Source organism: Macrobrachium nipponense, chromosome 16 (assembly GCF_015104395.2).
Source record: "Macrobrachium nipponense isolate FS-2020 chromosome 16, ASM1510439v2, whole genome shotgun sequence".
Classification (NCBI taxonomy): Eukaryota; Metazoa; Arthropoda; class Malacostraca; order Decapoda; family Palaemonidae; genus Macrobrachium; species Macrobrachium nipponense.
This window is the reverse complement of record NC_087209.1, coordinates 57,412,399-57,435,813: the sequence shown is the minus strand read 5'-3', so window position 1 is coordinate 57,435,813 and position 23,415 is coordinate 57,412,399. Positions and strand designations below refer to the sequence as shown.

The window sequence follows — 23,415 nt, the reverse complement described above, 5'->3', positions numbered from 1 at the left end:
TTGATTTTATTCAAGCGAGCCTCTCCCAAAGAACTGTCTTACCTGACTTGTTCAAGGCCCCAGCCATGGGTAGGCTGGCCTCCAGACCCTCTTCCTTGTATTTAACTTAAGTTAATCTCGAAATGGCTGCATGGGTAGCTTTCATCATGTGTAACTTGGTCTCATTCAAATAGGCTAACAATTCCAGTGATTTATGCCATACGATTATTATTAATCACCCAAGTGAATTTGTTCTCAAGTGTTAATTGCTCACATTGTTCACAACTGCGGAGAAAGTTTCCTCACATTTACAAGCTTCTGTAATACCTATGAGTCAGAACGTATAGGATTTAAGTTTATCTGTTGGTGGCTGTAAAAAAGTGCCAGTTTGCATGGTAGTATGTACATGAAAGTAATAGCAAGTTACTTGTTTATGAAATGGAATAAGCTTGGCGACAAATGACCATTGTTTTGAAACATTCCATGTCTTGAAAAATCAGCTTAAAATTTGGCATTTCCATTGGCTATCACCTAATTGGTTCAAAGTTCCTCATCTTTTACATGGGTGCAATGGCAGTGCACAAATTCCTTTACATGTCTGAAGTATTTGGGCAAGGAGACACTTATGTTCACTGCAGTAATTTTTAGTCCTCGCATTTTATATATAACTGTGATGCAATTCAATTCTGGTAAATTTTTAATTTTACGTCTGATTGTTAAAATGGCAGTAGTTTTACTTATTACATTAATAATTTAACAATATTGCATTACCAGGGTTTCCAGTATTCCTACGTCTGTTATGGATGTGCTTCAAAGATTTTAATTGTATGGACATGGTAACCTTTGATGTATCAAGGTGTATGCGTTACTTTGCAATAGGTAGGCAAAGGGTACTGGAAGTTTGTGCCCTCTTTTGATGTGTCGTGTCGCTTGCAGTTTTTAGGAACAACCTGTTGTATAGGAGGTCCCCTCCAACAAGTGCTCACTTATTTGCTCAGAGAATTGAATATGCTTAGAAAAGGGCTGTCTACAAAAGTGTATGCAAAGATGATGAACACCCAATGTCTCACTTTCCTTGAGAGTTGGAACAGGAGTACATTTTTGCAGTTTTTTAAAATCTTCAGTATTTTTAATTTGGTGGTTATATCTTCATGTACCATACTGTAGTTCTGTTGGCAGTCTGTGATGTTGCCAAACAACAGAAAATGATAAGACTGGCATGGTTTATATATTTATTGTGGAAACCTGCCTTTTTTAAAATGTCTCTGCCTGCTTTGCCTACTGACTAATTATAGTTTTGAGATGTAGCCTATTTTTGCCTAAAGTAGTGCTCGGACATTCATTCACTTAGTTAATACTGCTATTGCGCTTAAAATTCCTTTTTTTTTTCTCTTTTTGTCTTGCTCTATTTTTTGAACAGTCATATGCTTGCATTTTATTTTCCTGACTTTGGAACAACCCTCTATATAATTATCATTACTATTTTGTTGTATTCAACATAAGCTTGCATTCTTGTGTTACAAGCCAAAAGACCATTAACTTGCTAAGCAAGCTTCCGAGAATAGAATGCCCCTTAGTAAGTAAAAAAAAGCCAAGGACACAAAAGAGTACATACCATGAAAACAAATAAAGGTGTAACGATAAGTTAGTTTACATTTATAAGTTATTTAAAAGAGTTAAAAATGTCAAGACAAAGACATGGGGCACTTTAGAGTAAAGTATCATCACATCACCACTATTTCCAAGAAATTATGTCTTGAAGATAGAGATCCTAGGGGGACAGCAGGTTTCCCAATGGGAGATCAATATATTGGGGTGTGTCTGAGGTGAAGTAGTTTCTAGATCTTTAAGGCACTTCTATCTTTGTAATTCCCTGTTATGATGACAAAATAAATGATCTACTTAAAGCATATCAAAGTAATACTAATGTGTGTGTGTAGGAAGCTTTGCAACATTACACTATACTACTAAGTTTTTTGGCAGCATTAGTTTAGAGTTGAAGGTAACACCAATTATAGTCCAGTATTCAGAATCATTGGATACAATGAATCATGGTGTGGGAGCATTGTAAGAGATTAGCTATTCAGTAAGGTTTCACTCTTACTAGATTCCAATGTAATCCCCACGCACCCTATACCACTTGCTGCTTCATTTTAAATCACTATTAAGGCTAGCAATAAGAGGGGAAGACGACAATGTGCTCAGTGTATGGATTCCATAGGATATAGAAGTGTACCAAGCATACTATGTTTGCATGGACTCATTGTCATAACAAAGAGGACAGTTGAAATTATTTTTGGCTCATAAAAGTAATCTTCAATGTTGTATACTCTAATAATACAAAAGGGAAATTAAGATTATTTTATTGTAAAGGTGTTGTCACTCCACTCTTTGGTTTGAGAGTATGTATCTTCTCCAGGTGGCTAATGACCAGAGCATGAGTAGATGAAGCAGACCTGTTTTTGCACACCTGGGAAATGGAACAGATTTCAAGTCTCTGGGACCTCCCAGGAACCTTATACTAATATTATGGTACAATATTGCATTTTCTGTCAACCATAGTGAATCTCCAGTGTTTTTGTGAACCCTTTTCATTCTGACCTGTATGCAGTTTACATGTGCTTAATACAGTCCTTGACACATGAGTAACTACTGTATCACTGTATAGATTTAATAAGTTTTAATCTTCAAAAAGATTTAATCTTTAACATAGGTTTCCTTTATTAGTGTTGTGTTTTAATGATAATTCCCACTTCAGTCTCAGTTCTTCTTGGTGTTAAAAATCCATTTCAAAACAGATGTGTATTTGTTGCATTATGTGTATTTCTTTGTGTCCTGTTCAATATTGAATCATGGTACACAGTATGAGTGCCAATACAGTCCTGTTCTCATAATATACAGTACACAATGTACGTATTATCAGCTGAAGCCACAGGAAAAGCTCAGAAAGAAATGACAGTGTCAAGTACTTTTGTGTAATTAACACATCTTTGTGCTGGAAGGGGTGTTCATTACCCAATACTGCTTGGAACTCTATTGTTTCTTTTCAAGCTTTTCCTGTGGCCTCAGCTGACTTAACAAATTACATGCACATTCTTGTTTTTTTTTTTAGCGCACTGCTTTAAGGGTGCTGCTTGAAGTTTTATTTTTATTCCTCTTTTTACCTGTTCTTTAAAAATTGAATAGAAAGTGCTCATTTCTCAAAGCTTGAAGTATATCAAGGGAGCAAAGGTGAGAGTAACATGTATCATGTCATGTTGAAGATACCAATTTGCTTTCAATCTTCCTCAGTGGCGTTGGCATATAAAAACGCACTGGCGGTGCATCAGGTCTGATGGGATGACTCGGAGACAAAGGATCGTTATGGCGGTTGTCATAGGAGGGTCTCTTGTATACATCATCCTCACACAGGTTAGTGGAATGTTTGTAGGGTTCAACTTTAATCTGAGGTTGCTGTTACAGTATCCTTTTATGTCATTGGGATTATCTGCATATAAACAATATACATTAAACCCTTTACTTTTCTGTGAGATTAAACGACTTCATGGAGCTTTATGGCTGTTCTAAATACGTATTAGATATTGTATTTCTTTTTCTTTAGGTCTTCCTAGTATTTGCTGGTGCACCTGGAGAACCTTTACATCCAGAGGTTCGGAAATTCTGTTCTGCTGCGATAAAGAAAAATGTCAGCATTGCTGTAAGTAACCCCCCTTTTTTTAATTGAAAAATACTCTTATATGGTATTGTACACTTCACAAATTTCTAAGTAATAAGGAAGTGGAAGAGATAGTTTTATCTTCAGGTACTTTTTCTTTTTGTCTGCATGTCTTGATACTCTGTTAAACATTTAAGAGCCACAAATATATAGCCTAATCCATTTTCTTTGGCACTAAAGTATTTCTATATTTACCTTAACATAAGTCACCTCTGGTAACCACCTTTAACTTACACTCGCCACCTGTCGCACATCTTTGCAATGTTCCCCAGTGATATAACTCGTGCTTTTAGCCATGTGGTGTGTCACCTTTTCTTTTGTAAAATCTTCTAGCTGTCTGCATGTTCTCTTGTCAGCTCTCTAGTGATATTAAGAAATTGTGTATTATTTCTTGATGGTTCTGGTGCCTCAACCTCTTTTCAATTTGAAAACTCTCCCCACCTATTCAGACATCATATTCTTTACTGGTCCGCCTGTCGTATCAATACCTTCCATTAGATCCTCTTCATTTAATAGATTCTTGAATTACTGCATTACCTTTATTATCCTTTGCTTTTCCAGAATGTCTTTCTTCCCTCTGTTGTGCCAAGATTAGGTTTGTTTCTCCGCAGTCTTCCTTTTTACCTGGTGTGGTCAAGAGTTCAAAATCTGCTGATCATTTGAGTATTAGGTAGCAATACTTTTGGCTTATCAGCATTCAGGCATCATGATTTTGCAGAATCCCACTCTTCCTAGAAAATTATGTATTTCATATTTGATATGGGTTGTGGCTTTTTATATCCTTTTTATATTTGATCTGTCATGGAATGTTTTCATATTTTTTAACTGTTTGCTGCAATCTAATTTTTAAGATTGTGTAGCTGTTAAATGAATGGCAAGATAATTCACATAATGGAAATGAATCTTTGAAGGCAGTTACTGTAATGAAAATTAGTATTTGTAAATTCCAAATCATTCTGTCATACACCCACTATATGGTAGTTTTTCATTTAGAAAACTTCGTTCTTTATATGTACCTCTAGTGGATAAAAGAAAATCTTTCATATGTTTTTATTGCTCTCTTGGCTTAGGGAACAGATCTCAACAGCCATTACAGGTGTCATTCAAATTAATCTCCTGTACTGTTCATTGACTGTGAGGTATAAGAATTCTGGTTCAGTACAGAAATGCAAGAAGGAAACGTATTTATGTTGGGCTGCAAATTGTTGCTAAGATTTATTGGATATACTACTTTAAATGTAGTAGTATATAGTTGTGCTGCAATGTCACCGTATTTTTGAGCATTTAGCAGTGCAGTTTCATTGTAATGAACAAAATTTAAGATTTTGGTTGCTATAACTTAATCTTGTAATTATGTTCTAGTGGTAATTTCCCCCCCCCCCCCCTTTATTTTTTTGTAGGAAGAGGAGGGCATGCCAATAATATACGTCGTCACTCCCACATATCGAAGACCTGAAATGATAGCAGAACTGACCAGGCTGGGTCAGACGCTGACGATGGTCCAACGCATACATTGGATCGTGGCTGAAGACAGTGGTACTTGCACTGCGGCTATCACAATTCTCATGCAGAGATTAGGTAATGATTGTTTAGGCTTATTATTTGCAGTACAGTGTATTTAAAGCAAGAATTTAAACTAATTTTTGTAAAACAAAGCATTTTGTCTTAGAAATGGCTGTTGCCACAAATGAATAACATTCACAGATGTAAAGTTTTGTAAAATTGAAAACACCAACTTTTCACATTAATAATGCCCCTGGAAAGCAACCATACATGATTTCTTGATGCCATTATTGTTTTATGAGAGAGCAGAAGTTTTACTGCACATTGGTATCAGCAGTGTATGGTACAGTATTTGCTAGGAAGGATGATGCTGTAACCTTACATTCCTGCACCGCTATGTATCACCAGTGACTCAAGATAAACCGGGCGTATAAAATGGATGCACAGACTTGGAATTTGTGCTTTCCAGTGTAGATATGAGGCCCAGTTTTATTCCAGTAATAATGATGACAATGCACTGGTAAAAATTTAGCAGTTAAAAACATCTGACATTACACGAATAATTCCTAAAAAATAAAAAAGGAGTTGCATTATTTATCATTCTTGTATCACTCACTTGGTTCTTGTGAATCTAAGGCTGCTCAACATTAGGAGTCTAGAATCTATATCTTGCTACCAGTGATGGTAGTGGTGTAACCTGTTGAGTAGAAGGCATGGACTTGAATATACAGGAGTTATTAGAATATAAAAGAGTGAAGTGGTTTGGTAATATGATGGAAAGGGATGAGGAACAGTTCAACAGAAAAGTATAGAAGAAGGTTGTAGCTGAAGACGTAGACCTGATGAGGCAGGGAACTGATTTGACATGTAACCCATGAAGGAAAAGCTGACGAAAGAACATTTGTGGTGATGATTGGAAAATATACAATAGACACCACCCTACTCATGAACATTCAACTTACAAACATTCTGATACAAACAAATAGGATTATAAATTATAATTGTATTGAGAGTGCTCTCCCATTTGCCACCCGTAAGTTCAGATTTTGTTTTGCGCACCTATTCTCTTCTTACAGTACAGTGTATTGTGTTGTAGGATGAAAGCATGAACCCGTTGCTGAATAACCACTGGTTCCATGCAACGTAAAAACACCATACAAACAATAAATAGGCATGAAGAGTAGTACAGTAACCAACTGTAGTTATGATTTTTTTTTACATTTCCATCATATACCTTATGCAATGTTTTATTTCAGTAAGAATAACCACAGTGCAAGAGTAAAATGGTATTTTTTTATTTTTGCAGGTCTTCCATACACCCATCTAGCGAGTCCCATGCCTGATGTGTATCGTAGAGAGCGCTACGTTCCCCGAGGAGTGTCAAATCGTAGAGCCGCTTTACAGTGGGTCAAAGAGCATGGGGAGGATAATGGGGTCCTCTTCTTTTTGGATGATGACAATGCTGTCGATATTCGTCTGTTTGATGAGATGAGATCAACAGATAAAGTTTCTATGTGGCCTGTGGGGTTGATTGGTGATTACACAGTTAGTTCACCTGTTGTCAATGAGGTAGGTACAAGTTTTCTGGACTGATGCACAGTTTGCATTTATGGTGAAGAACTGCCCTCAAGGAAGCCTTTTGCTCATAGATGTCTTCTATGAAGAGAATTTTTATTTTTTAACCAATGCTCTTTCATCCCATGTAAGATATATTTTTAAAATATCTCACTTCCGCTATAAAGAATAATTTTGCATTGTATCGTTTGTCATATTATTAGTAGTTTGATGTTGGAAGATTTGAAATGCAATTAGCAATAACGTTTATGTAGCAGAGAGTTCCGAGATACCTAGTTAACCCTTTGATGGTTTATGTGAACCTTTGCTAGTTACCGCCTTTAATGCGCCCAACTGGTATAGTAAAAATAATATAATAACAATAATAATGTCTATGAAGAATTTGTACTAGTAATTCATGTATTCTTAGAAGTTTTTGTAACCTTCTCTAATCTTTTGAATGTATGCATCAATCTAAACATGGTTTGAAATTTTTCTTGTTTTAGGGGAAAGTTGTAGGCTTTTACGATGGGTGGCCAGCGGGAAGAAAGTTCCAGGTTGACATGGCTGGATTTGCAGTTGGTGTTGGTTACCTTAAGAAACAAGTAAGTGTTGGTTACCTTGAGGAAAAAGTAAGTGTATATGTGAGTGCTCAACCAAGATTATTGTTTGTGTATTATTTTGTCATTATTGTCTCTAATTCTTTTGTTTCCTTTGAGATTGAAGTGGCAATAATGGAAGTTGCAGCAGGAAAATTTCCTCTCTCATATATTTTTTATTTTTTAGAGTATTTGTGCATTTCAATGAAGGAATGAATACCTAGGAGATTTTTATTTTAGTGCTATGCTGTTCCAGAAATAAGAGACAATACAGTAAACATGATGTGGGATTGTATTGCTATGGCATTTACATAATTTGCAAAGATTTTAAGAAGGGATTGATTCAGCATGTCATATTAAGTGATTTTATTACTTGGTACATTGTTGTCTATGTCATTTGAAGTGGCGGACAGTTGAGGGCTTGATCCTATGAAACTAGACACTTGCGTGTTCAGAGACCAGTTCTCATGAGCTCCTTGTCTAACTGTATCCTGAATAGACGTGGCCATGGAAATTGAGATAAGGGCAAATGGAAGACAGATTTTTGTGCCAATTGTATCGGATGGGCTATCAAATTATTGTCTGGCAGGTTTTTATAAAAGCTTGGTTGACTTGGTGGCATAAAAACATGTCTCTCTCTCAGCAGTAGCTGCATATTCATATTATTTCAACTAGTTTCAGAAGTTACCAAATCCAAGAATGTATAAGTTGAATGTTTCTAGTAATATGCTATTAGTTTACTGCAATAATATGTTAATGACAAATGTTACAAATGGTACTGTACTATCAAATTCAAATACTAATACATATAAAAATAAAAGTTGCTAAGGATGAAAGGAATTCACTGGGATAATTTATTTACACTTGCAAAACAGATATTATAAAATATTTATAACTTCAGAATGTATCATGTATCTGTAAACAAAAAGGAACAGGTCTGAGGCACATAAAATAAAAGATCTTGCTCCTATTATGCCAATATGGTTATAGAAGCTTAATGCACATGTAAATCTAAACACTTGCAGTGTGCAGTACAACAAAAAACCCAGATATGTAGTACTGACATTTAATGGACAAAGGACAGCCTTCAGTAATAATATATTCCCCGTGGGGGGTTAGTGCCTTCAGAGCACTACATTCCTTATGGTTCTTTGCAGCATCCTTTCGACCCCTAACTGCAACCCTTTTCATTCCTTTTAATGTACTTCTGTTCATATTCTCTTTCTTCCATCTTTCCATCCTATCCTAAGAATTGATTCAAAGTGCAACTGCACGGCATTCCTCCTCTTACACCCTTCAAACCTTGTTACTGTCAATTTCTGTTTCAGCTCTGAATGACCTCATAGGTCCCAGGGCATGGCCTTTGACCTAAATTCTATGTTCTATCCATCCGGTAATGATATTGCCAGGTAAGGAAGTCTCTTCAAGAATCATTATAAAAAAGCAGCCAGTATTTTGGGTTATTCATTGAAAATATTCAAATTGGGCCAAACTTACACTTGTTAACTTTCAAATATCAAAAACTGCAAATTACTCTCACAAGTAGCCTCAAAACAAAAGTTTAACATCATGAAGTTGTTTAAAACACAATTACCTTTTCAATATTCTTATGTTTGTATAGTGTTGAAGTTGATTTTGCTTGTCAAAAATCCTTTTGTAGGATTTGAGACATGGAACACTGACTGTCCTCTTATCCAATCAGAATCTTTGCCCCAATTGCAACTTGCTTTTTCATCGAAATGTTATAAAATTTTGCAGAAGTATTCCCAGAAGATGGGTGTATGAAAGTAAATGTGTTTATCCATTTTTTTCTTATTCTATTTACAGAAGAAGGTAACAATGCCCTATATAGCAGGGCATGAAGAAGATGGCTTTCTGAAATCATTAAACTTAAGTATTAAAGACATCGAGGTGAAAGCAGACGGCTGTACAAACATCCTGGTTTGGCACACCCGCACAGCCAAAAATCCATCAAGGACTTTGAAGCTTGACAACCACCAGAATGATAATATTAAGATCTTAACCGATAACATGAGGGAAATGGGTATGATTAAGTAGAAAGTCATAAATACAGGTACCACTTTTTTCTTTTATTTTGTTTGTCATTATTTTATCATGCACTTGTTCTCATTCTGAGGATGCACTGTGTCACAAATATTTGATACGATCATGGTTTCCATCTTTTATTTTGGTGCTCGTCATTGTCGCTTTACCATTGAACTATATTGTGATACTGGTAAAGATTTTTAAGATGTAGTCTAAATAACCTCTTTAAAGATATTTTTACCTAAGGTGATTTTCATGAAGTGCATGTGCTTTGTTTTGTATTATATTGTTATTTGAAAGGTGGGATGAGTCTTCATAGTAATTAATTAGTTGCTGTAGTGAAGTTTCTCATAGGTTTCTTCCTATTCTGGTATCAATCAGTATCATGCCAAACCTTTGCTCAGATAAGTTTTTCATGGAAAGACCAGTATTGATATTTGTGATGTTTGATCTGTCATGGCAAGGGAAACTGAGGAAGTTTTTTTTTCCCTTTACCCAGTGTTCTTTGTTTCTCAGATTTCACTTACTGACAAAGACAAATTGACATCTGCAGGAAATCTTTCTGCTCTAGATTTCTTGATTTGGTTTTTTGTCATTGCAGAAGAGCAGGTTAATGCAAGTGCAAAGACTTAATAATCTTAATCTGGTGCTTATTATCTTTATTAACTCTTGGTTATGATGTCCGCAGATTTTAGCACAGCGCTGCTAATAGTATTTGTGACAAGAAACATGACTTAATATGAAAATGGACATCACACCCATAAATGAACACAGTTAACAACAGGCAAACTGTGAATATTACATATACTGATGAACATTTAAAATGTTTGCCAAAACCCTGAAGAAAGGTTTGCAATTACAGTGGATTGAATTACTAATGTTTTGATATTCAACACCATTGATTACTTGGATAAACTGTATTTTTTATTACTAATTGTTCCTGTTTACTTAGACAGCAGTATTTTTTACAATAATTTCCATTTCTAATATTTATATCGTACAGACATTGTGCTGTATGTTTTCTTTTACTTATTGATTCAATTTAATGGAAATTTGCTGTAGATTTTATAATTTTTTTCAAGTGTGGGAAGTGCTTTTCATGTGTTTTGAGTTGTAAGTATTTTCATTCATATGAAACATTTGCTGTATATTTCCATATTGTGTCTGTAGAAGAGTAAGTCTTTTGATATTTATTCCTTTCCAGTACAGGTATATATATTTGTCTGTGCACATTTCTTTATGATATATTAGTGTTGGTGGGCATACTAATTTAATCTTGTCATGCTGTTTTTAACATATTTGTCAAGGCCTACATTTGTTCTATGGGAGGAAATACTTTTATATCTTAATACCAGTTTTGGTTTGGGGATTCAGGATGATTCTTTTCGATGAACTTGCAGACAGTGGTATGAAGACTTGTCTCTATAATTTATCGGTAAGAAAAACTTTCTGGTGGTTATTTGGTGAGACTGAATGTGATTTTGTACCAATCAAGAATTTGTGTGGGTATTTAATTCAGTTTTGGATATTGATTGTTTTTTATTATTAGATATAAAAAGTCATCACAGGTCTGTAATTCAGTTCACTGCTGTTTGTGCCTTCTGGAGTAATTAGAAATACTGCATGACTTGCTGTTTTGGGACCTGAGAGTGCTTGCACTTTTCACTGATAAAGTGACCATTGAAAGTTTGAAAGGGTCAATAGTAGTTTGAACTGTTTTGCCTATTCTGTATTATCAAATGAGGAACTTCTGTAAAGAAATTGGTTTTTGAGTGATGTCGGCATACCTCAGATTAGTTCTTAGCATTTTAATAGAGTAAGTGGTCCCAACTGAAGGTTTTTACTGTAGTGGGATATACGATCTTTCTTTATTTTGTCCATTGTGTTTTCTAAGCATACTTAAGTATGACTTGTTCTTGTTTTTTCTTTAAATATGAGAAGTTTGTTTACTTGGAAACTGCTTGCATGTATACAGGCCTGAGTCAGATTATTTTGAAAGATAGCTTCAGAATTGACACTCCCTGCATTTTGCTTGGTTAGGCCAAATAGCAAGATGAGTCTCTGGCTTATGGGTTAGTTAAGTATTTTACTTTCGTGATTCTTTGTTCATTTTATGGTAGTTCCATGTTGTAAATGTTACATTATTTATTCATCTCTGTAATTCTTTCCTAACCCTCCGAGGATTGGGGGCTAGGGGATCAAAATCTGTCTGCACCAAAATGCTCATCCTTTAGTGACTGCGCAAAAATGCTTAACAATAATTTTCTTTTGATTGTTCTGTGCAACATACTTCATTGTAAGTAATGAATTTGGTTTCATTGTAAAGCTAAAGGTTTTTTATCTTTATCATGAAATGTTTAGAAATGCCAAAAAATAAAAACCGACCACATCATGAGTACAAGTTAGCCATATTAAAACAATTTTTTAAAAATTAACGATTAATTAGAGAAAAAGATATCCAATTTGTGTTTGCACAGCGTACATGTATGATAAGTTACTGCTCCATTGATATGAAATTCATTACTATTTGAGCCACATAGGATACCTCAAAGTACATTAAGATACAAAAAATAATTGAACGAGTGAAATAATGGTTTAAGTATGTCACTTTTGAAAAAGTTTGCCATAAATCTTAATATATATACAGCGCAGGTAGTCCTCTAGCTACAATGGGGATAAGTTACAATGACTCCATTTTTACTCAAAAATATTGCAACTCGGAGGCAGCCTAGCCTACATTATGTAATCTATACATACATGTATTATAGTATCTGGTTAATTCTTTTTTATTTGTAATTGGTCTGGAAATTCAATGCGGATTGGAGATTTCACTGATAAAACTTATCACTGTAGATAATGAGCACAAGTGAATGATCAGTCAGGGTTAGAGGTACAGACATCCCAGCCTCTGGGGGCAATGTATGTATGTATTGCACATTGTACGCTGCTGCCTGTGCCTGTCACGCTAGATTTAAAATACTTTCAATCTTGTATTATTGGTATGACCATCACAACTTCAAAGTATCTCAACTGGAATCGCCATTTTAACTTCGAAATATTGCAACTTGAAACATTGCAGTAAACTCAAGGACTACCTGTCGGCAAGAATCCATATACTTCACCATACTCAAATTTTATTGTTATGATGCCTGTTTACAATTTTTAGTGAATTTATCGAATACTAAATATCTTTTGAATACTAATGGATGATGATTATAATCATCATCAGAATCACAAAGGGTTAATATTTTTTGTATGTGCGTATTTATTTTGTATGCCTTTCACACCAGACAAGATGAAGGAACTCTGATGGTACATGTCTTGGAGAACTCAAGAGTTATAGTGTAATGTCCAGTTCATGGCAATCCATTTCCTTCTAAGGGAACCACTGGGACTTGAAGTGATTGGTGTTTCAGGGTTGAATGAGTGTCTAGAATTTTGGTTGGGTCACTGTGAAGAAAAGTGAATGGGTTTCCACAAAGATTTTGCTGATGGTTTGGCTGGTAATTCTGTTGAAAATTTTACAAACATAACATAGATTTAGATGTTGCATTTATAGTGTATATTTTTTTTATTTTTTTTCTACATATTTTCCCACTGAATGTTCTCCATCATTCAGTAATTAATGAGAGGCTTTAATGATTCTCCGACTTTTTATATATTTACATTTATACAAGCCTGTTTGATTGAATCTCGCAATTTTAATTTGAAACAAACTGCGTAAATATATGTGAGGTCTTTTAGGTACAATACTCACTGGGTATTTAGTACTGTTAGTTATGACAAAACTGGGTCTCTTTGTTTAATTTATATTTGTAGTCTCTGTACGGTGTAAATAACAGGTGTGCAAATGTTACTGTTATTTTGGGGATATGTTTTCGCTCACTTCTTTTTCTTATCTGGCTGTATTTTCAATATAAGAATGGTAGTATTTTTTTTAATGCTTCTTTTTCAAAGACTCATATTTGTTTTACCAATTTCCACTTATGGTGTTACTCCACCTTGATGTTCTTAATACCAAGGCTGAAGAGAATGTCAATTCATTGAAAGTTCTGGAGGTACGTAATGTTTATCAGCAGGGTGAATAATTGGAAGAAATATATGAAATAAAAAAAAAATAATGGAAATGAAATAGTATAACCTTAAAAACTAAAATAATAATAACAGAATATTGAAATCCATAAGTGTAACAAATAGTATTAGAAATAAACTCACTTGTATTTTCATAATTCAGACTGAAAGACCTAACAAATATGAAGTTCATAAAGTAAAGCATGATATTTATGGAGAAACAGTAGGATTCACAGAAAATGGGGGAACAATTGAAACAACCTTTAAGCTGACAAAGTTGCATGGGAGCATGTGATGTTAAGATGGCTGGAGTGCCATTCATTCAACCTATGGTAAAAGTATTCAAAATTATAGTGCAAATGGATTTAAGCTAATGTTTGTAATATCTCCTGGCTTCTGGAGTTTAATTTACTGTCATTCTGTTCAGCCTATTGTGAATCTTCAGTGCAACCCAAGTGATAATGCTAGGTTGCTTCCCTGAACTCATTTAGATAAACACAAAGCCATTTGCTGAGGCAGGCGAATACTTTCTTTCTCAGTCTACCTTTACAGTGAAGTTAGTAAAGGTAAGGATGATTCCATATTTCATCAGTCACAAATCTTCAGGCCTCCTAATAAATGGTTTTCATCAGACGATGATTTGTGATGCATTTAATTTTCATGTCAAATTGTGCAACACTGGATAATTCCCCAGGCAGATTATTTCAACTCAAGAAAAGAAGTGTTCTCCTTGCTATATAGCACATCTCAACAGCAGGACTAGTCTTGCTAGGTCAGTGCTTTAGAGTTAAGGCCTTGATGATTTCCAACTTTAATTCTTTTATGTTGCTTAAGGATTTGCATATTGTTGGATGATCAAGCTTTACTCTGTGCTAGGATTCATGTGGTACAATTGGTAGATCATGGTTGGCACCTTCAGTTGCTCTTTTCTGTTTGCATCCTTAAGCAACAAAATTGCAGCTAACTTATTTGTAAGCAAGCCAGGTGCCTTGACTTGAGCTTAAGAGAATAAGGTTTACACAGTTTTTGGCAGGCTTGACACTGTGGAACATGATTGCTGTACGTAGTTTTTTTTCTGGTAAATGAAATTTCTACTATAATCCAAACAAAATTCAAATATCTAAACAAGTTAAGGCATCAAATTCCAACTTTTATTTTTCGATCTGCAGTCAGACTGAACTGCAGCTGGAGAACTTTCCCAATCAGGTATTGCTAGTTGTAAGAATAATGTACTTTCTAATGGAACAATGTCTGCAATTCTTGTGTCCCAGATACAAAGTATTATTTTGTACTCAGGTACCCACATCTCATTCCTTTCAGTTGGCACACATTGACATTGACAGATCATAGAGTAAAATTATAATTGTAATGACAGAAGAGACAGGGGTTCCATTCTTGCTGCCTCTTCACTTTACTGTGGTCATTTTTATCAGTATTTCATTATTTTTTATTGCCTTTGACTGGATGTAAAAGCATTAAGTAAGATGGTGAGCTGGTATCTTAAGAAATTTAGCATTTGTAAAGACAGCACAGTTATGTCAGTACAGTATGTTGTAGAGAAACTTTCAGGTGCATCTTGTCAGGAAATCGAAGATGGTATTATGTCCTAATTCTATGTTATTCATTATATATTTCTTACTTCCCAGGTTGGGGAATGTTCAAGCATTGATACCTTCCTTGTATATTGTACTTGTAAAAGAGACATGTAGGCTGAGTTTTGTAGTTGATAAATGTTCCAGTATATATATTAACAGTGAAAACACAACTAGGATTAAGTGTAAACTATTTTTTATCATGCATATGGGTATTATTTTGCACATCTAAAGGGAAAGCATTGTGCTTGGTACCTCAACCAATCTTGTGTAAAGATATAAAACATTTTGTATTTCCATTATATCTGCATTTCATATTGGTATTTGTGATCTTTATGCAGATAAGATATGTGTAAGACTTGAGGTATATACTACATACTGCCAATTCCCCAGTCATGATATGTTTCACTCTTGCGTTTTTCAAACAGATGTTTTATCTTGGTGCTATGTTCCATGAATGATGTTTTATGGCTTAAAATAAACCAAAAGTATTTTCTATGTGAAATTGTCATTATCATATCAGAAAAATTATAGTTGGTCGACTTAGCCAGTGATGTTTTTTGTGCTTTGCTGGTTTTTTTTTTTTTTGCCTCTGATTGTTAATCTTCTTTTACCATTTCTTTTCTTTCATGGTATTGTGAGCAGTGTCCTCTTTATATATCAGTATAGTAAATGAAAGTGTGTTTTGGGTTTACTGGATATCACCTGAAAATCAAGTTTTATACAATCCCATGATTGTGAAGGTGAATTTAGAGAATGGCCGTTCATTTTTACTGTATGTAGATCGAAAGTGAGTCTAGTCAAGTTGTGATGTCAAAACCAAAATTATAGTCACCTTTTATAAATATTTTCTGGTCAGTGTCAGTGTGGGTGGATGTAGTTGTCCTAAAACTGTTGTAGCTGGTATGTATTTATTTTGAGTGTTTATAAATGTATAAGTATGTTGGTAAATACATCCTTTAGTATTGACAGGTTAGAATCCCTTTTGTATCATACTCGATTCAGAATTCTTCTTTAATGTGATCACAAACTTTGCATGGACTGTTTACCCTTTGTAAGCAATTACTAAACAAAAACTATTTTTGTATTATACTGTACTAACCCTACCTAACTTGTTTATATTTCATAACCCCTCTCTTAAAAAGAATGAAAAGTTTTAACATGGCCAGACCATTCATTGAATGACCGTGTAATAGAGTATAATTTTATTGCTAACTGTATTTACAATGAGGATAGCAAAGTGAGTGTGGAAAGATGGAGGAAACATGAAATTTACAATGAGATATTTGAAGCATTTTGAAAATATTCTGAGTGAGATGAATATGAACCAGACTGTCAGTTTAAAATATATTTTTACTAGCAAAATCATTGCTCAAGCACATGCAGCTTGAGTTTCTTACTTGAAATTATAGTATGTTTGGAATGAATAAATGTACAAGACAATAAAATCATACAGGATATACTTGTATACATATACAAAATTCTTGCCCCATCTAGCATTGTGTGTACTGATGATACCCACGGTGTTAATGCAGGGCAGCAGTCCCAAGCTGCTAAGTGCACCTGTAGTAATTATATTTAATATTTTTTGTGAAGGAGTTGCAGTTGAAAAAACAAAGCCTCCATCTATTAACTAAACTGCTCAAAGTGACTTTTATTTTGTTTCACTCAAATATATATTGATGTAGCTTAGAGATAAAAAAAAAAAACGCCTCTATACCAGTGCGAGCCATCTCTTGAAAATTAAGTTTTTTCAATTTTATGAAAAAGTACTTTGGTAGACTTGTTATTCTTTTCATGCACTAGTTTTGGGGAAGTTGAAGAGCATAACACATATGGTTATTTTTTTTATGTATCCCGCATATTATGGTTTTACAGTGGTCCCCCCGTATTCGCGGGGGATGCGTACCAGACCCCCCCGTGAATAGTTAGAACCCGCGAATGTTTGGAACCCCTATAAAAATGCTAAAAACAGCCTATTTTGTTAGTTAAAACTCAAGAAAAACCCACTAAAAATTTTCATACATGGTTTTTTTAATAGTTTTATCACAAAAAGTGCATTTTATGATGAAATTCATCAAAAAAACCAGGAATTTGTGGATATTTACCATAGAAAAATACCGCGAATGCGTGAATTTTCCGCGAATAATGCAGGGAAACGTTCCCGAGAGAAATCCGCGAATGTGTGAGTCCGCGAATCTGGAGAACGCGAATACGGGGGGTCCACTGTATTGGTTAAAAAATTTAAAGAAAAATTATGCATTATCGATTCATTCCGCTGTTGTGCCACTTGATATTTACGTCAATGAGTTTCTCATCTCACCATGAGAATGTTTAATACATTTTTTGATGCCTAGAGAAAACCTCCTCACAAGAAACGGGACCTTTATGCCCCTACAACGGCAATGAACTTGAAGCCTTTACGAGGGATTTTGCCCTGAAAGTAGACATTCATTCTGTTGGAAAGGGATGAGAACACAGGTGGCCGGTAACCCCAACCACAGTAGATTTTGCTTGTGCCTTCTCTATAAAGTCGAGTTGAACCGTAGGGATCTAAATTGAAAGCGATGTAATTCGAGGAGCATGGAGCTTTCAAGGTCCGGAAGTGGATGTGGATTCGCTTTCCAGCTGGTGCCTGGAAGACAGAAGTTTGTAATGGAGAGATTTGCAAACCTAAAAGGTTTCTCAGAATTCGTAAGTACTTATTTTTTTTTTTATTCAAGTACAAGGGTAAACTGTAGGTCATCAAAATGTCTTTTATCAGGTCACCTTGAAATAAAACCAGATGTAGGGAAGGGATAGAAGAAAGGTGAGGTCAACTGAGGTGCGAGTTTTAGCCCCTGTAGTTTGGTGAGGAAAAGCAGGTTGAAAGGCAGCGATAGTGAACTAACCCCAGGTGCATTTGAAACCAAATGCGCTGAGGAATGCATTTGAAGCACTAGATGCTTAGGAATGCATTTAAAACAATAGGTGCTAAGAATGCATTTGACAAAATAGGTGCTGAGGAATGCAAACAAGACCATAGGTGCTGGGGAATACTTTTAAAGCTAAGGTACTGAAGAATGCATTTGAAACCAAAGGTGCTGGAAATGTATTTCAAACCTTAGGCGAGGAATGCATTTGACACAACAGGTACCAAGTAATGCATTTGAAACCATAGGTGTTGAGGAATCCATCCAAAACCACAGGTGCATGGGAATCCATTCAGAGCCACTGGCCCTAAGGAAAGAATTTGAAACCAAAGGTGCTGGGGAATACAGTTGACACAACAGATGCTGAGGAATGCATTTGACACAACAGGTGCTGGGGAATACAGTTGACACAACAGATGCTGAGGAATGCATTTGACACAACAGGTGCTGGGGAATACAGTTGACATAACAGGTGCTGAGGAATCCATTCAAAGCCACAGGTGCTGGGGGATCAATCCAAAACCACATTGGCTTACAAAAAAACAAAAAGAAACCAAGTCATCAGGGTTCAAGAGGTCAGCCATAGATCTTGCAAACACTTACATAAACTTTCCACTATGACTGTACGTGATGGACTTGAGGGCCTTCGAGTTGGAAAGAGTAAACTTGTGCACTCGGCCAAGTGACAAATTTAACATCCAAGACTGTACGTTATGTCAAGTTTGATGCCTTTTACTTGAAAGTTACAGCCAAAGTCACGAAGGTGGGTCAGCAAAACATAACTGGACCTCGAAGTAGGATTTGGTATCCTGTGATTTACTTACTGCTATTAGATTAGACGACTTAAAGTCTAAAATGAAAGTTGCAATACGCACAGAAGCCAAATATTGTCAGTGATGTGCCACGTTGCAATGTTTTGAGCTCTCAAGCTTAGCTTGAATAGCTGATTTAAAATTAAGAATGAAAAAAGTTATACCCAAGCCAATTTCAAAACTGCAGAATACACATAAAGCCGCTTAGAATTGTAAAAGCTTCAGAAATTTCTGCATCTTTATGAACACCTAAGGTGACTAAATACATCAGAGCCTCAACTAGATTGGTCTCAGATAATCTCACCAACAATAATTGTAGGTTTACGAAGTGTCGTAACTAAATAAAAAAAAAGTGGGAGAGAAGCAGCTGACAGAGACATGCAAATAAGGCAAACCAAGCTAGAAGCTCACGCCGAGGCAAAGAAGAAAGACTAAAGAAGTTAGGCTTACCTTGAGTCTGTATTCGCAGTACTGGTTTGCGGCATGTCGTTTGGAAAACCGAGGACCCTTAATTTTCACCTTTGAAGTTATGTACACGAACTGTAAATAGAATATGGATAAGTTACGGCAACATATGCAGCTCTCAGAATCAACGGGTGAGTTGCAGTGTTGATGTTACAAAAAAGTCTGAACTGTAACAAAGCGTAAGAAAACATTACAGATGGAGAAACTGAACTTCTGCTTATTAAAGGAGACATCATTGAGGAGGTGCTGAGAAGACAAGCTCAAAAATTCTTGCTCATTTTACCTTTAAAAAAAGATTTCGTGGCGTGAAAAGAAAAACAGAAATTCAGTCTTCAAAACACTGCCTTTATCATTATGCCGATGAGACCGCATTGTTTCATTATGAATTAACTGGGTCCCCCCCCAGAGGACATGTCTTTCTAATGAAGAAAACTGGAGCAATGTGAAGTTAAATTAGTTGGGCAGTTAAATAAGGTAGTACTACAGTGTAACCACGCAACTGGTCCAAGGCACACTTTAAATGGCGGTGGTTGGTGGTAGGTTCAGATTTAACTAGTCCTATGCAAAGAAGTAGTAATGTACTTTGCAAACAGAAGCTATTAGATCCCATGGTTTAAGAAATGGAATTTGGTGCTACTTTGATTTGTTATCTACGCCATCACTTTTTTTTTCCACCTACTCCGAGGTGCTAGTACTAAACACGGTGAAAGCTCGTTGGGATGCCATGTTTAGTACTAGCCCCTCGGAGATAAAAACATATTATATACACTTATATCTATATTGTGTTGTCGGCAAATTACATTAATACACGATAGCTATAGTACCAAACATGGCGTCCCAAGTAGGAACTTCCGCCATGTTTATTAATATAGTAGATTCATATCGGCTGTGCATCTGATGTCTGGACCAGTCCCTTACGATGCTCCTGATTGGCTGTTGATAAGCCGATCACAGGGCTGGAAACTCACAGTCTCCCGAAAGTGTTCACATAGGCAGGATGTATGTTCCACCTCTCCTGAGGAATTATTTTGAAAAACATGTCCCTCAGGATAAGTGGAACATACATCCTGCCTACGTGAATTCTCTCGAGAGACTGAGAGTTTCCAGCCCCGTGATTGGCTTATCAACAGCCGATCAGGAGTGTCGTAAGGGACTGGCCCAGACATCAGATGCACAGTTGACGTGAATCTACTATATCACCTTGGAGTAGGTGACGCGTAGATAGCAAGCCAAAGTAGCACCCTAAATTTAACATTTTGAATCGCAACTCACTTTAGAACAGCCGCTACTGGTTTTTCCAAAGCGCAGTCTAAATCCCTTTTTCGTAGCAGACCTGTCGGCTCTGGCAACAGAGTTGTCGGTGAGGAATGCGGTCTTGATGGTGGAACCCGGGATCCTGAACTGCGTTCCTGGGGAGATGTATCCTGACAACCTAAAGTCAGATAAAAGAGAAAGATGCTTAGGAATGACTCCACACAAACATTCACATATTTCATGTCCGCAAATGTGGCGACCTTGCTTACGTCATTGGAGCCGAAAAGGCGCTCTCTATCACGAGTCCGTCCCCTGCCGCCACATCGAACGAGATGACGGTGACCATCGTGTCAGAAAGGGAGCTCTGAAAAAAGACGAGGTTTCAGATCAAATTTCTCATCGTAGGTACTCCAGTTTCTTCTATGGGGCCACTTCCAAACCACCTCCTAATTTCCAGACCTTCTCCAGGGTTCTAGACTGCGTTTTTTTGTTATTCGTGACCATGACTTCCATCTTCCTACTATCCAGACTAACTTTGCTTTTCAGCTTGCGTGCAATTGGAACTCTAGATGTTCAAGCAGAAATGCAATGCACTACTTCCCTAACACTATTCTCTTTGCATTCTATTCATCTATTTGCTAATTTACTTTCTTTTCTTTTTTTTAATAAGTGGGATCTCTTCTTTCTGTCTTTCCCTTTACCTCCTCTTACTTCCTCCTAATGAGCACCTTAATATTCTTTGGAAGCTTCAATTTCATGTTTATGGCCCCCAGTGGTGGGCTTGTTCCATATGAATAGGTTTCATCTACTGAATAATAATAATAATAATAATAATAATAATAATAATAATAATAATAATAATAATAATAATAAATAATAGTAACTATCTCTCTTAACCTTTTACCAACTTCACTTAGGCACCATTCACAGAGATACTAAGAAATCATGAATGGAATATATGTCCTTGTTTGAAGGCCTGTCTACAAGTACTTTCCCATGGCAGAGTACTGTTGACCTCAACAAAACTTAAATAAAAACACATTCTCAACACATTGCTTCCTGATCCAGTCTTAATACGACCCTGTACTTTGCCCCTGCATCAAGTAATATTATGTTAGAATTCTTACAGACTCTAGTCATTTAAGGGATAATTATTCTCCTCGCCAACATCTATAGAACCTTTTCATGACCCACGTGCCTTACACACCATGGTCAGCCACTCAATCATGCTATCACCATCAGTTTATTGGTGTCCCTCTGTTCTTCAGCTTTTATATTTTTTCTCATGTGCGTGCGTTTGTATGAGTAAACTTCAATGAGTCTGGTAGGGGAAGCATACAAAACAGAGCTGCATTTTTGTTCCACCCTAGCTCGCAACCAAACAGTTGTGTGCCCCAGTTAATCTCTCGAAGCATTTTTCAAATCTCTTGGCTCCTTGCGGATCTGCCTCATGTCCCAGGGCACTTTTCACCAATAATGAGTTATAAGCACTTTCTTAAGAGGTTCCTAACACGCCTAGAATCATGTCATGCATTCTCTTAAAAGGGGGACTGTAACCGCTGAGGGACTCTGCAAATTCGTGTGTTTTCTGTATGGGAGGAACTAGCATCTTAGGGAAAGCTTGTTACGTGGGGTTTGATAACTAATTTTTCCTGTAGTGTCAGGCCCTGCTATTTACGTTAGGAAAAATGAGAACAGAAGTTGCAGGACATGGGAAACTTCAATTCCCTTTGACAAAGTAAATAAATCAACAATATTTGGCAAAAGAAATGCACAGTGCATAAATTCGCAATAAGACACACACAAATGTGCATATATATTTGAAAAGGACCACTTTCAAGTCCTCGGGAACATGTCAAAACCCTTACCGAAAAGCTTCCTTGCTCACATTGTACACCATCTGGATAACTCGCAGGATAATTGGGTGAATCAACATAATTGTATCCATTGTAATCAAATACAGTGCATGTAGGAAGAGGCGTTGCTTCCGACGTTGTTGTTGCCAATAAATTTATTGTATTTGCAGATGTGCCATTTAACGGTCCAGCTTCATCTGCACCTACTAGACCTACGGTTGTTGCTGTAGAGGTTGAGGTCGAAGAGCTGGTTATAGATGTAGATGAGGTGGAAGACGGCGTGGTTGTGGAAGTGCTTGTGGTTGGAGAGGTAGAAGTAGAGGTACTTGTGGATGTTGTTGAGGTGGTTGTGGTTAAAGATGTAGATGTAAGATTACTTGTGGATATGGATGAGGTGGTGGTTGGAGTTGATGTGGTAGAAGTAATTGGTGTAGTAGATGCTGTTGATGAAGTAGTGGTTGGAGATGTAGATGTAGATGTGGATGTAGAGGTTTATTGTGAGTGGATGAGGTGTTTGGTGGAGTATTGATTGGTAGAAGTAAGTTGTTGTTAGTTGATGTTGTTGATGTTGGTTAGAAAGTAGTTGGCTGTAGTTGATGTTGTTGAGGTGCAGGAAGAATAGTGGAGTTGGTTGAATGTAGTTGATGTTGTTGGATGTGGTAGAAGAGTGGTTGTTAGTTAATGTGTTGAGTTGGTTAGAAGTAGTTGGATTGTTGATGTGGTAGAAGTAGTTGGTTATTGAGGTGTTGATTGTGGTTAGGGGAAGGTAAGTTGGAATTAGTGATGTTTGTTGATTGTAGGTGGGGGGGGGAAAAGGTAGAAGGAAGTTGATGGTATCTTTGATCTGTAGAAGTCGTTGGAGTTGGGTTGGATTGTAGTTGATGTTGTGATGTGGTAGAGTAGTTTGTGTAGTGATGTGTGAGGTGTTAGAGTTAGTGGTGGAGTGGTTGATGGTAGAAGTAGTTTGGTAGTTGATGGGTGTGGATGTTTGGTTTTTAGAAGTATTTGAGTGTGGATTTGGGTAGAAGTAGTGGTGTTAGTTGATGTGTGGATTCTT

At 36.3% G+C, this 23,415-nt stretch overlaps 2 protein-coding genes across 6 annotated transcripts in view; one reads left to right on the top strand and one right to left on the bottom strand.

Moving 5' to 3' along the window:
- LOC135195727 (galactosylgalactosylxylosylprotein 3-beta-glucuronosyltransferase S-like) overlaps positions 1 to 16,165 on the top strand; it is a 17,030-nt gene extending 865 nt beyond the window's left edge. For 3 of the 5 annotated variants that reach the window (XM_064222153.1, XM_064222152.1, XM_064222154.1), the window contains exons 2-7: positions 3,271 to 3,390; positions 3,581 to 3,676; positions 5,095 to 5,272; positions 6,504 to 6,766; positions 7,258 to 7,356; positions 9,178 to 16,165. In XM_064222153.1, the coding sequence (XP_064078223.1) occupies positions 3,319 to 3,390; positions 3,581 to 3,676; positions 5,095 to 5,272; positions 6,504 to 6,766; positions 7,258 to 7,356; positions 9,178 to 9,408 (939 nt within the window). In that variant the 5' untranslated portion in view covers positions 3,271 to 3,318 and the 3' untranslated portion in view covers positions 9,409 to 16,165. Of the gene's footprint in view, positions 1 to 2,398; positions 2,512 to 3,270; positions 3,391 to 3,580; positions 3,677 to 5,094; positions 5,273 to 6,503; positions 6,767 to 7,257; positions 7,357 to 9,177 lie in introns of all 5 variants that reach the window. The other 2 variants (XM_064222151.1, XM_064222150.1) reach the window with 1 other exon arrangement.
- Positions 16,166 to 16,311: 146 nt separating this feature from the next.
- Positions 16,312 to 22,847, bottom strand: LOC135195351 (uncharacterized; the record flags this gene model as incomplete). Its single annotated transcript, XM_064221610.1, has 5 exons — positions 16,312 to 17,694; positions 19,234 to 19,323; positions 20,521 to 20,680; positions 20,772 to 20,866; positions 22,371 to 22,847. Coding segments are annotated over 5 exons (1,071 nt in total), but the record flags the coding sequence as incomplete, so codon positions are not given.
- Between the last annotated feature and the right edge of the window lie 568 nt (positions 22,848 to 23,415).